The sequence below is a fragment of the Haematobia irritans genome, chromosome 4 (genome assembly GCF_050003625.1).
Source record: "Haematobia irritans isolate KBUSLIRL chromosome 4, ASM5000362v1, whole genome shotgun sequence".
Taxonomy (NCBI): domain Eukaryota; kingdom Metazoa; phylum Arthropoda; class Insecta; order Diptera; family Muscidae; genus Haematobia; species Haematobia irritans.
The window spans coordinates 123,582,200-123,596,882 of NC_134400.1; the positions used below are offsets into that span (position 1 = coordinate 123,582,200).

Consider the following 14,683-nt stretch of genomic DNA (forward strand, 5'->3'; position numbering starts at 1 on the left):
CTTTAAATCTAGGACCAATAAACTTATTAGTAGGATACAGATCTCATTTCTCAAATGTTCATTCGCTTCTCGCGGTTTATTAATAAAGGTACTCACGTACAAATAAATATCAGTTTAACTATCCAAATTATAACGGGTACTTCAAAGTACAAAATGTTTTTTTAATTCAAAAAAAAAAATTAAACTAAAGATGCTAAATCCTTAAAATAAGTCTTAGCCTATATTTGAAGCGTTTTTATCTTAAATCTAAAGTTTCAATATTTCAGTTAATTTAAGGACAATTTCTTTATATCAAAAATGTGTTTCTTTACTTTAAGGAAAATTAACAAATTTTCAAAATTTGTGTCCTACATATAATGAAAATTATTTTTGAAACAAAGATTATAAACTTTATTTTAATAAAAATTTCATTATTTTAAAGAGATTTGTCCTTAATATTTTGTAAATTTCATTGATTTTGACCTACTAAACACGAAAATGAGTTTTAAAAAATTTTCTGTCGATTGGTTTTCGAGATAAAAATTTTTGAACTTTTTTTTTTAATTTTGGAGGTACACTTACAATTTTGAGCATATCTTTCGTCTTCTTTGACCTATTTGATCCTACTACTACTCAAATTAAAGAAAATTGAGCCGTCATTCTCAGAAAATTTTCAAATCGGGTAAGTAGTTTGGATGTTGGCGGCTTAAAAAGGTTAAAAAATGGCGTTTTTTTAGTAAAAATGTGGCAGAAAAAAACCATATAAAAATTCATATAAAATATAAAACACAATGCTAAGAGCAATTTTGGCTGACAACAAATAGCGGACTTATAATTTTTTTGGTAAAAGACCGAAAAGATCAAAGATATGCTCAAAATTGTAAGTGTACCTCCAAAAATTAAAAAAAAGTTCAAAAATTTGTATCTCGAAAACCAATCGACAGAAATTTTTTTAAAACTCATTTTCAATGGGAAAAAGTATGCTAGAAACAAATAACAGAGAAAATTTTGTTATTTGTGACCTAGTGTTATCTATCCGTTCTACATATTGTAGGTCAATCAGGGAAGATACATTCTCGACATATAAAAGGGTCGGATACGAGAGCTTTATATGTAAAATGATGAACGAATCACTTTTAATTACATGGTCACCTTTTACATTCGAGTTCCCAGTTTTTGTTGCGTAACCACCATTAACGTTCTCTAATCCCATTTACAGTAAATCCAAGAAGTTTAGTAACTATGCTTAGAAAAAGTCGGATAAGGGGTGGCCATTCTCTCGTCTAAATATCAAAGATGTATGTTACGTGATTTGGGGTAAAGTACACATTCCATGCAAATTTCAGTCGGCAAAAGGGAAGCTTGCCTCCCCTCCCAGATAATCCAAAATACAAGTAAAGTTTTTCAACTACCTAACCTCTACCATCGTTTTATATAAATTTTATTAATTAGGAGAGGTTTGCTTATTAGCTCCTCTCGCCCAAATATTATTAAATGAAGTTCAAAATTTTTGTAGTGGAATTATCCACTACCTTCCCTGAAATTAAAAAGATGAAATTTCAAATCATCGGAGGTCCTCCTCCCAATTCCAATATCAAATATATGTAGTAACTAATATTATTCACTGGAGACACATAAGCAATTATAAAATTCCATTTATCACACCCTACATTCCCATTGATTTATTTTTGTATATACAGATTTTTCTTCAGTTGCATATTTTAAGTTCGCTGGGTTGTACTGTATTTTGTATAGATAATTCTGCTAATAAATTTCTTTTTAAGTGAAAACATGTCTGAGGTTAAACACCGCGGGCATCATTAATTTTTCAGTCAAACATTCTTACAATGAGCTTTACCATAAATTTAACAATTTACAAAACGTAAAACCTCGCACCTGAACTTGGTCACAAAATGTGCTTGTCCGTCCCTCAACCAAGTTGAGACATATTTTAATGGTGTCCTTGGAGCTTCGAGATAGACACATGTTCCATAAATAAATAAAATCGCAAGTCCCCTGTTGTTGACCAATGTTGACAAAGAAAAGTAGAATCACAAACAACCAGCAACTCGGTTCAATGTTTATGTAGTTCAGCCAAAATAAATAAACGAATAATTTTCATTATTCACCAAGAAAATACATTTTTTTCATCAAAAATAAAAGCGAAAAATAGCATAAGAAATTATATTAGGTTGATGAACATTTTTATATATTGAAAAAATTATATTACTTACTTATACTCAACTTATGTGTTGTTCGAACATATATGGCCTGCTCAATATAATTCAAAATGGGAACACCAACAAAACAGCAACAAAAACGGAAAATTTTAATAAAAATAAAAAAAATATATAACAAATTATTTTTGTTCGCCTCTGCAAACCAAGTCCATTACGACGTTGTAGATTCATTCATGTATTTTTGTTTTTCCCAAAAATGACGTAGGCCGTCGTGTCGATGTACAAAAGACATTTTCGAAAAAATCTTAACGAATTCGCTTGTTATTAATAAACGAATTGAAAATATTGAAAATGTGCAGAATTTCATGCATTGGCGAATTCATTATACGGGAATAACTTAAATGGTGACTAATAAATTTGATTGATTTGCCAATGTTCAATTGAGGACAAACACATTTACATTATGCAAAATCCATAAAAAATAGTAAGAATTGGTATATAATAAAAAAATCTCATTTTTAATATCAATTAATTTTTATTAATATTTAATAAAGTGTAGCTCTTTTTTAATTTTTAGCTAATTGCATTCTCCCTATATCTTTCTCACTTCCACATGACTTTTTGTTACTCTCGCTACATCTCTTCTGTAATACGAAGAATGTAGAAGCAAATATCGGATTTTGAAAAATTCTAAGATTTTACACTTTGTCCGGAGGGACAATAGAACCCCGGATCATTCGTTTTGTTAGCCAACGCACTCTGCACTCTTATTTTCATCAACATACAATTATCGCTAAAGTCATCAACACATAAGTAACGCTAACAGCAAAGCGTTTCAAAACCTATAAATAGACCAGTGTGAAATGCACTCATTTAAAGAATCCTCGTTTAAAGAAAACAAACAACGTTTGTTGCAAACGACTGATGCTCAATTTCTTACATATATTACATTTTTTCCATGAAACATCAAACATTCTTACTTCAGTGTTGATATAAACAAAATTTATGGTTTTCCAACACAAAAATACACACAGAGAAGGGATTGGTTAGAAATCGGTTGTAATAATGAACATTGCGATTATACAACGAAATATCAAGTGTATCAACAAATATTCTGTATTTACCAGGGCTGTGGAGTCGAGTCAATTTTGCTCGACTCCGGCTCCGACTCCAGCATATCTTATTAGCCTCGACTCCGACTCCAAATCCGGAGTCGACTCCAGGTGGTATACCTAAATCTCATTTTAACACACTGAAAAAACAGTGAACCCACCAGGAAAAAAACTTTCGGTTAATTTGAGAACACTTTTAATATTTGTAGAAAATTTTAACTAAACAGTGTTACAAACGTTGGCATCACGCCGATGTCATAAAAATAAGTAAATATTTTTGGACAAATTCAAGAAAATTAATTAGACATAACTAAGTTTTTTCACTTGTTAAGGAACATTTTGTAGTTTCAAGGAAAAACTTGGAGTTCAAAATTGCAAGAATGTCCTTAGTGACATACGAAGTTCATGGTGGACGCATTTTTGGTAAAATTTACCAATTTAAAGAAATTCTGAACTATTTTGTGAAAGACACGAATTTAGTTAATCTTTATGCTTCATTTGAGTATATTTTTTCTCGGTTTTAGTTAATTTAACTAACGTACACAAAAAATTATTAGAGTAAAGGAAACTTTCTCCAAACATAATAATTCCAAGAACTAAAATAAAGTTAAATTGGCTTTAGTGAAATAAATAGAGAGTTCACTTTTTTTGAGTGCAGTATTCCAATTGTAATTTTAAGGTGTAGAGTTCCAAAAATATACCGATATAAGTATTCTATTTTGCCATATGTGTTTATATGTCCAAAAGAACTCTAATTTTAAATTTGCATGCACCTCGACGACAAACCTCGGCATTTTAGGGATATAAAGAACTCTACATTTTAATTTCAGGCCAATAAATTAAAATACGACACAGGACTATACAGAGACCACATCAAAATATGGATATAACAACAATCTCTAGAATATATGTATATTTATAAAACCACATAATTTAAAAAATTAGGCTTCCAGAAGAAGAAGTAAAATACTGGTATTGGCCTATATGGGCATTTTGTAAAAAATAAATCTCTATAAAATAGAAACACTAACAAAAACATACACAAAAATCAAAATGTCGGGCTAATCAGATAGAAAGTTTAGATGTTAAAAAATGTAATGTGTCGGATATATAAAACAGATTTAAACTGCCAAAAATTAGGACGGGCGGAATTTCAAATAACCACTACCATACAACAGATAACAGCAATAGCTGTACAGTTACGAGTGTTTCTATAGAAGTAATATTGTGAAACATCGATTTATAAATGGTCTATCAGTTATGGACATTAGAGGCCATTCATTTAATGTTAAGAATTTCAAGTGGCTTTGATGAAACAAACTTTCTCCTAAAAGACTGGCTCAGATGGCACGTTGGCAGAAGTTTAATTTAAAATTACAGCTTCCAAGGACATCGAGTGTATAAGGAGATTTCTCAAGTAATTATGCAGGGCTATCTCAAAATCTGAGAAATTTCCGCATTTATTTATGAATCTCAAATAACTCTAATTTCGAAATTTCTGACAAATCTTATGAAAATTTTAGACTGGGAAAATTTTCTTAAAACAAATCGGAAGTTGGGTTTATATGTAGGTGCTATATCACAAAATTGTCCGGTATGACCAATCTTCGTACTCGACATGCCTGCCAAAAAAGAAAAGAACTTTAGGTTCTACTGCTATATTGCCTTAAAATTATACCTTTATCAATTATTGATCAATTAAGCCCATATTCTAGTAAAACCTACATTTTATATCACCGTGAAATTTCACCCATATACATACACTTTCAATGGCCTGAAATCCAGTACTTCGTTATTCGTTGTTCGGTTAAAAACCCTAATGGAATCTAATTTGTCGCAATATTTCTTTAGTTGCAAAAATATGAAGTGTTTTTCAAATTTTGTTTCGCCGGAGTCGGATTCGAGCAAAATTTCTACGACTCCGGCTCCAACAAAACCTTCAGACTCCGTCTCCGACTCCACAGCCCTGGTATTTACCATATTGGTTCTATTCTTAAGACCATCTGGGAGCGATTACAAGAAAAATTTTTTTATGTCAATAGACAAATGATTGGGTTAACCAAATGTCTCTACTGTGAATAATTTTATTGGTAATCGGTGGGTAGAACCTACCAAGAAAACATTTTGCAACTTTCATTCAATACTCATCATAATCATTCGGTTGCACAAACCGAATGTTATTAGAAATATTTTTGATTGTCAATTTAATTATTTGCTAAGGTTAGGTTAGGTTAGGTGGCAGCCCGACGTATCAGGCTCACTTAGACTATTCAGTCCATTGTGATACCACATTGGTTAACTTCTCTCTTATCACTGAGTGCTGCCCGATTCCATGTTGAGCTCAATGACAAAGGACCTCCTTTTTTATAGCCGAGTCCGAACGGCGTTCCACATTACAGTGAAACCACTTAGAGAAGCTTTGAAACCCTCAGAAATGTCACCAGCATTACTGAGGTGGGATAATCCACCGCTGAAAAACTTTTTGGTGTTCGGTCGAAGCAGGAATCGAACCCACGACCTTGTGTGTGCAAGGCGGGCATGCTAACCATTGCACCACGGTGGCTCCCATTATTTGCCAAAGAAAAAACTATATATTTGTCATCGAGAAAAAATAAAACAAAAACGTCGTTCTTAAAATCAAACCAAATCTTTATTATATACTATATATTTTTATACCCTCCACCATAGGATGGGGGTATATTAACTTTGTCATTCCGTTTGTAACACATCGAGATATTGCTCTAAGACCCCATAAAGTATATATATATTCTGGTTCCGTCTGTTGAAATCACGCTAACTTCCGAACGAAACAAGCTATCGACTTGAAACTTGGCACAAGTAGTTGTTATTGATGTAGGTCGGATGGTATTGCAAATGTGCCATATCGGTCCACTTTTACGTATAGCCCCCATATAAACCGATCCCCCGATTTGGCTTGCGGAGCCTCTAAGAAAAGCAAATTTCATCCGATCCGGCTGAAATTTGGTACATGGTGTTGGTATATGTTCTCTAATGACCATGCAAAAATTGGTCCATATCGGTCCATAATTATATATAGCCCCCATATAAATCGATTCCCAAATTTGTCCTCCGGAGCATCTTGGAGGAACAAAATTCATCCGATCCGGTTGAAATTTGGAACATGGTGTTAGAATGTGGTCTCTAACAAACACGCAAGAATTGGTCCATATCGGTCCATAATTATATATAGCCCACATATAAACCGTTCCCCAGATTTGATCTCCGGAGCCTCTTGGAGGAGCAAAATTGATCCGATCCGGTTGAAATTTGCAACGTGGTGTTAGTATAAGGCCGCTAATAACCATGCCAAAATTGGTCCATATCGGTCTATAGTTATATAAGCCGATCCCCAATCACAGAAAAATTGGTCCATATCGGTTCATAATCATGGTTGCCACTCGAGCCAAAAATAATCTACCAAAATTTTATTTTTATAGAAAACATTGTCAAAATGTTATTTCTATAGAAAATTTTGTCAAAATTTTATTTCTATAGAAAATTTTGTCAAAATTTTATTTCTATAGAAATTTTTTTCCAAATTTTATTTCTATAGAAAATTTTTTCCAAATTTTATTTCTATAGAAAATGTTGTCAAAATTTTATTTCTATAGAAACTTTAAACTTAATTATATACGTATTTAATCGGCCTTTTTTAGTTCAATATATACCACGTATGGACTATGTGGTATATTACGGTGTTAGGAAGTTTTAAGATACCTTGCCATCGCCAAGTGTTTCCGCAACCCAAGTAATTCGATTGTGGATTACAGTCTTCAGTAGAAGTTTCTACGCAATCCATGGTGGAGGGTACATAAGCTTCGGCCTGGCCGAACTTTTATCACCAAAAAAAATCGTTTGTTACAAAATTTTTATTTTTTCAATAAAAAAAAATATTTTTGAACTAACAACACAGTCCATTTCGTTTATATCAAGCACTGTTCTTTAATAAAACACATTCTACAGTTCATAGTAAAAATTTAATGTAATGTTAAACATCTTTTCGGAATCCTCCGAACATATCTGGAATATATGTAAAAAAAAAACTTTTTGATGTTCGGTCGAAGCAGAGATCGCACCTCGTGGATGTGAGCAAGGTGTGAGGGAAAATGCAATTAGTCAGAAATTATTTTTTGCGTGTAAGTGCTCAATTGTGGACGACCTTATATTCATATTCTGAAGAATTTAATGTTACCAGTTACCGCGTTGCCTGTTCATTCTACAATCAATGCTGTATGCTATATGACCTTCATTTAAAACCGTCTCAGATACTTAAATGTTTAAAGGTATCATTTTTTTTATTTGTATTGTACAGTAATCACTCGATTTACGTCGTGATTGGTTCAAGAATTTGACGACGTTAATCGACGTAAACCGAATTAAAAGTTGAAGTTCATTTAATTATGTATGCATGTGCGTAACGTAAATCAAAGTTGGATGGAACAAAAAATTTGACGATGCAAATCGTAACCGAGGCGACGTAAATCGAGGGATTACTGTACTTAGTTATAATAATTTTATTTACTCTATCAATGTAATATATATATAAGCATTTTTAAATAAAATACAATATTTTGCGAACGCGACATTAATTTGCAATTTGATTGTGGATGCTATTTCGGTTGGATAATACATGCGAATGGAGAAGGGAATAAAGTCGATTGAGTTGACCGAGCCAGTTGGGTGCCACAACTACCAACAGATAGTTGCTGCAACTGCCAAAATGAGGTTGGCAATAAATTCGGTTATCACAACCAATCTGTATTCTCTGTGTATAGACTTTTTGTGATAATCATAAACAAGACTAATTCAAAATTTGTTATTGAGTTTTTTGACTAATTGAATCTTCTGTCACATCTTCACTTCCACGTGGTTTATGTAGTTCTCAACACTTCTACTACTCGTTTTTTTTAACTTTTTATCTCTGAGTGTATTTTTTACAAACGATGAACCAAATAAAACTTTTGGAAATGGAAAAAATGTAATTTTACAATATTCCAAACATTTTCGCAAGATTTCGAAAAGGATGTCCGGCATTACATACTACATACTATTTTATTAATTTTTTACCACAAACCCTCACTAGAAAAACTGTAAAAAGAATCATTTTATACATGAGAAATAAATTATATATTTATCTTTTGCTTAACTAAAAATGAGAAAAAAAAAATTATAAAGTCTATAAAATGTTGTATAAAATTCGAAGATATCTGTCCTAAATTTAAAGAAACCCATTTTAAAATAAAAATTAGGATTTTTTCCTTTTTGAAACTTTTTTTTAAAGTATATTACAAAAAGTTGTAATATAAATTACGTGTTGTTGAACATTTTTGCCAGTTATAGATCTAAAGCTTAAGCGATGCCCTGGATTTATTAGAAGATGTTATGCTAATTTAGTAGAATTTTGGTTATTGAACGCTATAGTAGATCCTTAGGAAAATACTACAGTAGAAACTTTGGAACCTAAGTTCCATCCGAATGACGGACGGATTGTATTGACTTAAGACCAAAATTAATGATGAACTCAAGTTCAAAAACTATTGGGAGTCACACCACCGTGTAAAAGATGTGACGAGGAGCTTAGGCTCATGTCAGAGAAAGCTCAAATCAAAATACTTACGTGGTAACCCTTACCACAAACACCAGTGTACAGTAAAAAGAAGAGGGATTTTCTTATTAACTTACATTTATTCAGATGAGGTGAGATGAGATAAGGGGTGCTTACAGCGAGTAGTAGTCAGAAAAGAAGAGGCTATGCAATAATGTTTTTTGCCAAGTCACATCGGCTCAAAACGGAATGGAAAAAAATGTGTTGCCACTTATTGATACAAATACTGGTTTGGATTTCATTTACAATTTACAATTCATGGTTGTATTCAAATTAATAGAATAATTCACTAATTCAATTAATTCAAGTTGAAGCTTAGAAATAAGTGGAGATATAATTCATTATAATTCAATCTTAAGAATTTATTTCTACAAAATAAAAAAGTGAAAAACTACACTAAACAGTTATTCTTAGATCTATTTTAAAACAGACTTTCAAAGTCACTTAATGTGTAAAAAAGTTTAAAAGACTTTCCACCATGTTCCGAAATTCGGAATCGCAAATTTTTCCTTTGACCATAATTTCTTAACTCTGAAAATTATAAACTTAAATCTTGGTAATATAGTTCTCTTTAATGAGAATTTCGAATTAAAATTGTTTTGGAGTCCGAGAGTAACTCTTTTTTTCGCTATAAGAACAATAAATTCTTGCGATTTGCGATTCCGAATATCGGAACATGGGGTTTAGTTCTTTTAGTCTTTTGTCATATTTTTGATTGTTTTTTAAAAATGTAAAAAACGACGGTGCAGAAACACCATGACATTAAACAAATATTGAAACTAATTACAAATCTCAATAAAATACATATCACAGAAGTTTTTCCCTATGGCTACACTCAAAGAATAGTTTTCTTTGCTAAGGAACGAAATTTTAGACAACCCAAGTTTTCATTTAGCTCTAAAAATCTTCTTTTAAATCAAAGAAACATGATTAGAGACATCCATTGTAACTCTTGTTTGTTTACTCCTAAAGAAAATACTTCAAAAGGAAGGTGAATTTTATTTGACTAAAATTTCGTTGCGGAGGAAAGTAGTTTTTCTTTTGGTGTACGATCGCAGAAGTCCGAACTTAACTTTTGTTTAGGGTATCATAGAGTCGGCTTCATCCGACTTTATCTCTTTTCATTTGGTTTCAAAAGCACAGGAATTTATTTTTCAAGGTCGTCACTCATTCATTAAAACGAAATATTTCAAATGGAAAATAATTTATGAGTTTGTTTTGTCACTCACAAAAGTGAATGGGTTAAAAGGTGTATATTCGAAATAGGCTGATTATAAATTTTGTATTGCAAAAAAATATTTGTTTCCAATTGATCTAATTGCTACAATTAAAATGATCATCAAATACTGTAACGAGACAAAAGTTCAATGTCAAAGACATTTTTGTGTTATTTTAGAAAAGTGATACCACCACTATATCATCATAGCGGTCAATGCACAATGGTACTCTGAAAATACGATTCAGAATTGACATTAACCTTGCCCATATAGAAACAGAGAAAATGCGATTGTTAAAGTAAAATTTTTTGGATGTGTCAAAGCATTAAAACGAATTGAAAACTTTCAAATTAGTCAGACCTACAAAAATCCCCGTTGACTTGCGGTTTAGAAAAAAAATATAAATATGAAAAAAAATTAAACAATTCACAGGCTACGATTTTTGTTTTTGAAGAATTCCCTCTTATTCATTCTTTAGTGATTCGGCTAGAATCATTGGTCACATAACGTCAGGTTAATTGCCGAAGAACATACACGCAAAAAATAATTCTTTCCTCCCAAACGAAATTTTAGACAAACAAAGTTCGTTTCTCATTTACTTTTTGCTTTAAGGAAGTTTATTTGGAAGAAAAGTATATACTTATTATGATAAACGTTTATTCTTTTCCAGGATGTAAAAACAATTTCATAAGGGCTAACTCAAAAAAACAATCTTTTCTGGCTAATTGCATTTTCCCTCACATCTTTCTCACTTCCACGAGGTTTTTTAGTTCTTAGCACCTTTCTCTGTTATACAAACAATGTAAAATAAATTATTCAATTTTATATATATATTTTTTTTTAAATTTTACCTTTCGCCTGGACGGAGAATCGAACCGCGGACCATGAAATTTGTAAGCCAACACACTATCCACTGAGCTATGTAGTTATTGTTATCATCAATAGACAATTATCCGATTAAACAAACTTTATTTAACAGAAACATACATTTAGTTGGGCACCGTGGAGCAGTGGTTGCTACGTCCGCCTTGCATGCCAAGGGTCGTGGGTTCGTGGGTTTTTTACCATGAACAGTAAAATGTGGACTGTGTTGTTGGTTCAAAAATATGTTTTTTATTGAAAAAATAAAAATTTTTTAAAAAATTAATTTTTTTGGTGATAAAAGTTTCAAATTTTCGAAGCAATTCAAAAAACTCTAACAAAAAAGTTTACCGTACACGTTTTTTTTCTTTGCGTGTAGTATTTGCCACATCGATCATTAGGCATTGATGAATGACTGTAGTATGGACCATTGATCAAATCGCAATTTATATGCCAAACAATGATCCATGACGACGTCGTTTTTTCGTTTCGTTTTGTTTTTAATACCAATGTCTAACTCAATAAAAATTCCTCAAAAGACGTACGAACAGCATCGAAAATATTCGTTAAATTTAGATTTGAAGATTTTTTCATTTGAAAACTACAAAACCACAAATCGCTGTCTCTATGAGTATTTTGGGTCCTTGCATGCGTTGCATGATCGAGAGAAATTTGCGATATTTCTCTGAAGCAAAAGTGTGCCAAACTATTGTTTTTGTTTATATTTATTTCAAAGTAATTGTGTGACCCTGGTACTTGTAAAACAAACAATAATAAATATAAAACCAAAACAAAATTTAAGACACAGAGAACATTAAAAAAAACCTAAAAAACTTAAAAATAACAAGTATATACAGCACTAAGTTCGGCCGGTCCGAATCTTAAATACCCGCCACCATGAACCAAATATTAGGTTTTCCTTTGAAATTTCAGGAGGGCTTGAGGACTTGAGGACACTTCCCGAAGATAAATTTAAAGATTTCACCTATGAGGACTATATCAGATTCTGGATTTATAAGAACCACTTTTGTTTGAGTATTCAATTTACCTGTAATTGGAAATCTAGAGGTATTGTAGGACCACAAATACGTGTGCCAAAAATTGTGAGTATCGGTCCATATTTTGGTATAGCCCCCATACAGACCGATCTCCCGATTTTACTTCTTGGGCTTATAGAAACCGCAGTTTTTATTCAATTTACCTGAAATTGGAAATCTAGACGTATTTTAGGACCATAAAGAGGTGTGCCGAAAATGGTGAGTATCGGTTCATATTTTGGTATAGACCCCATATAGACCGATTTCCCGATTTTACTTCTTGGGCTTCTAGAATCCGAAGTTTTTATCCTATTTCTATACCAAAACATGGACCGATACTCACCATTTTTGGCACACCTGTTTATGGTCATAAAATACCTCTAGATTTCAAATTTCAAAAAACTACAATTTCTGTAAGCCCAAGACCCCAAATCGGGAGGTCGGTTTATATGGGGACTATATCAAAACCTGAACCGATATAGCCCATCTTCGAACTTGACCTGACTGCAGACAAAAGACGAGTTTGTGCAAAATTTCAGCACGATTGCTTCATTATTGAAGACTGTAGCGTGATTACAACAGATAGACAGACGGACAGACGGACATCGTTATATCGTCTTAGAATTTCTCCCTTAACAAGAATATATATACTTTATATAGTCGGAAATCGATATTTCGATGTGTTACAAACGGAATGACAAACTTATTATACCCCCGTCACCATTCTATGGTGGTGCACCCTCAAAAAAAATCGCTTCTTTAACATATGTTCCAAACATATTTTGCAGGAAGCACATATATTATTGCATACTGCCGAAACATTAATATGTTTGTTTTATGTGAACATATTATATGTTTGGAAGCATTTTGAGCCAAAAATATTATATGCTTGGAGAATTTTTCCCAAACACGATTGTGCTCATTCCCTAACATACTCGTAATTTTCACTTCCACGAAATTTTTTAGTTATTGGCACCTTTATCTGTAATACAAATAATGTTGAAGAAATTATTCACTTTTATAAATTTTTTAAATTTTACCTTTCGCCTGCACGGAGAATCGAACCGAGGACCATACAGTTTGTAAGCCAACACACTATCCACTGGGCTACGTAGCTGTTATAGTCACCAGTAGATAATTATCGTTTTAAGTTACATTTATATAGCATAGTTTGCAGCGCCCACGAGCCCATGCAAACATAACATTATTTAACAGAAACATACATTTGTTTGCCACGTGGGGCAGTGGTTAGCATGTCTGCCTTGCATACAAAGGGTCGTGGGTTCAATCCCTGCTCCGACCGAACATTTTTTTTTTTTTTTTTTTTTTTAATTTACGCATTTGTATTTATACTATATTAAATTTTTTTTAAATGAAACTTCGAAATGTGTGTTATTAAAGATTTATAGTCAGTAACAGAGCTTGATATAAACGAAATTGACTGATTTTTGGATAAAATATTATTTTTTATTGCAAAAATAACAATTTTTTAATAAAAAACTGTTTTTGTACAAAACTTTAAAATTTGGAAGGAATTCAAAAACTAACAAAAGAACGTGGAGTCGAGTATAAACATACATACATAATTTTATAATATAAACATAAATTTATTTATAAATTTAAAATTCCTTTTATTTTTCTGTAATAATTCATTTTAAAGAAAATAAACTTTTTAAATTGTTTTAGCTGTAAAACTCGAACTTAATGCCCGCTTTTATATTTGATGGTGTCCGTCAACTCCTCGTGGACAACTTTTTAATAAAGAGGAACTAAAGTTTGTACTTTTACATTTTACTGTGTAATTTTTCACTATTTCCTCCTTATTTCATTTTACTGTCCCAACTCTAAAAAGAGTATAGTGCCCTTTCGTTATTTTTATGAAGACCCCTGATTTATTTTAACGAAAAATTGTGCCCATAATGCCAAAATGATAAACAAAACACATGTTCACACATGCATAAAATGCTGCTCTCAAGACGAAAACATTGCAGTTTGTTTTTCAAATGTCTATTCTCTTGGTTCCGAATGTCTATTCTCTTTATTCAAATTAAATAATATTTAGACTTAAGCATATCAAAATTTTTAGCCTTATCATAAAACAGTTTTCCGAAACAACATACAAGCGGTTTCATAGAAACTGTTCTTTTTTCATTCTCTCGCTTTGTTATGTTGATATCTTTCGTCAACCCTCCCGGTTTCCATCTCTATTTCTTTCTCTATACTCTCTTTTTGTAGCTCTCTGAATAAAATATCACAACATATATATGTTTACTCGAAATTTGTTAATTTATATATGTTTACATTCACACATATTATTTTTATGAAACATTCATGCCCCAAACATAATATATTCTAACATATTAACATAGATGTCCCAAACATTTAGTGTTAGTTTAGGAACATTACATGTTCGCACTTAAATATATTGTGGTTTAAAATCGTGCCCGAAACACATTTTGTTTATATCGGAACATATGAAAAACATATTTTTCTAACAGTGTGGGTATAAAAACGATGTTTTCAAAACTAATGGATTTTAGACCAACGGAGCCATGATGTTTTTTGATTACTTCGGAATATGCTTAATGGAAGTATTGGTCTATAATGATACTGATACCAGTCTGATCTGAAGTTAAATGAAGAATGTGTAAGTATTTGCGATATATATGTT

General features: G+C 31.8%; 2 protein-coding genes across 5 annotated transcripts in view; both read right to left on the reverse strand.

Moving 5' to 3' along the window:
* Positions 1 to 14,683, reverse strand: part of LOC142236223 (2-oxoglutarate dehydrogenase complex component E1-like) — an 81,776-nt gene that overhangs the window by 36,825 nt on the left and 30,268 nt on the right. The window lies entirely within an intron of this gene.
* LOC142236224 (uncharacterized) lies at positions 10,702 to 11,488 on the reverse strand. Of its 4 annotated transcripts, none has more exons than XR_012721945.1 (4): positions 11,332 to 11,488; positions 11,102 to 11,199; positions 10,966 to 11,027; positions 10,702 to 10,900 (listed from the first exon to the last, which is right to left on the reverse strand). XR_012721945.1 is itself a non-coding variant. In XM_075307487.1 (4 exons), exons 1-4 carry the CDS (start codon positions 11,404 to 11,406, stop codon positions 10,814 to 10,816), a joined length of 327 nt encoding a protein of 108 aa, XP_075163602.1. In that variant the 5' UTR covers positions 11,407 to 11,482; the 3' UTR covers positions 10,702 to 10,813. The 4 variants fall into 4 exon arrangements, 2 of the variants coding, with proteins under 2 accessions (XP_075163602.1, XP_075163603.1); XR_012721944.1 differs by having other exon boundaries at positions 10,966 to 11,032; positions 11,332 to 11,487; XM_075307487.1 differs by having other exon boundaries at positions 11,327 to 11,482.

What these genes read in the sequence shown, in the direction of transcription:
- LOC142236224 (XM_075307487.1), bottom strand. Translation starts at nt 11,406, where the DNA reads ATGGTCCATACTACAGTCATTCATCAATGCCTAATGATCGATGTGGCA. An exon ending in AAAGAAAAAAAACGTGTACG is followed by an intron (nt 11,200 to 11,326) that starts GTAAACTTTTTT and finishes CCAACAACACAG; the next exon opens with TCCACATTTTACTGTTCATG. An exon ending in ATTCTCCGTCCAGGCGAAAG is followed by an intron (nt 10,901 to 10,965) that starts GTAAAATTTAAA and finishes TTTGTATAACAG; the next exon opens with AGAAAGGTGCTAAGAACTAA.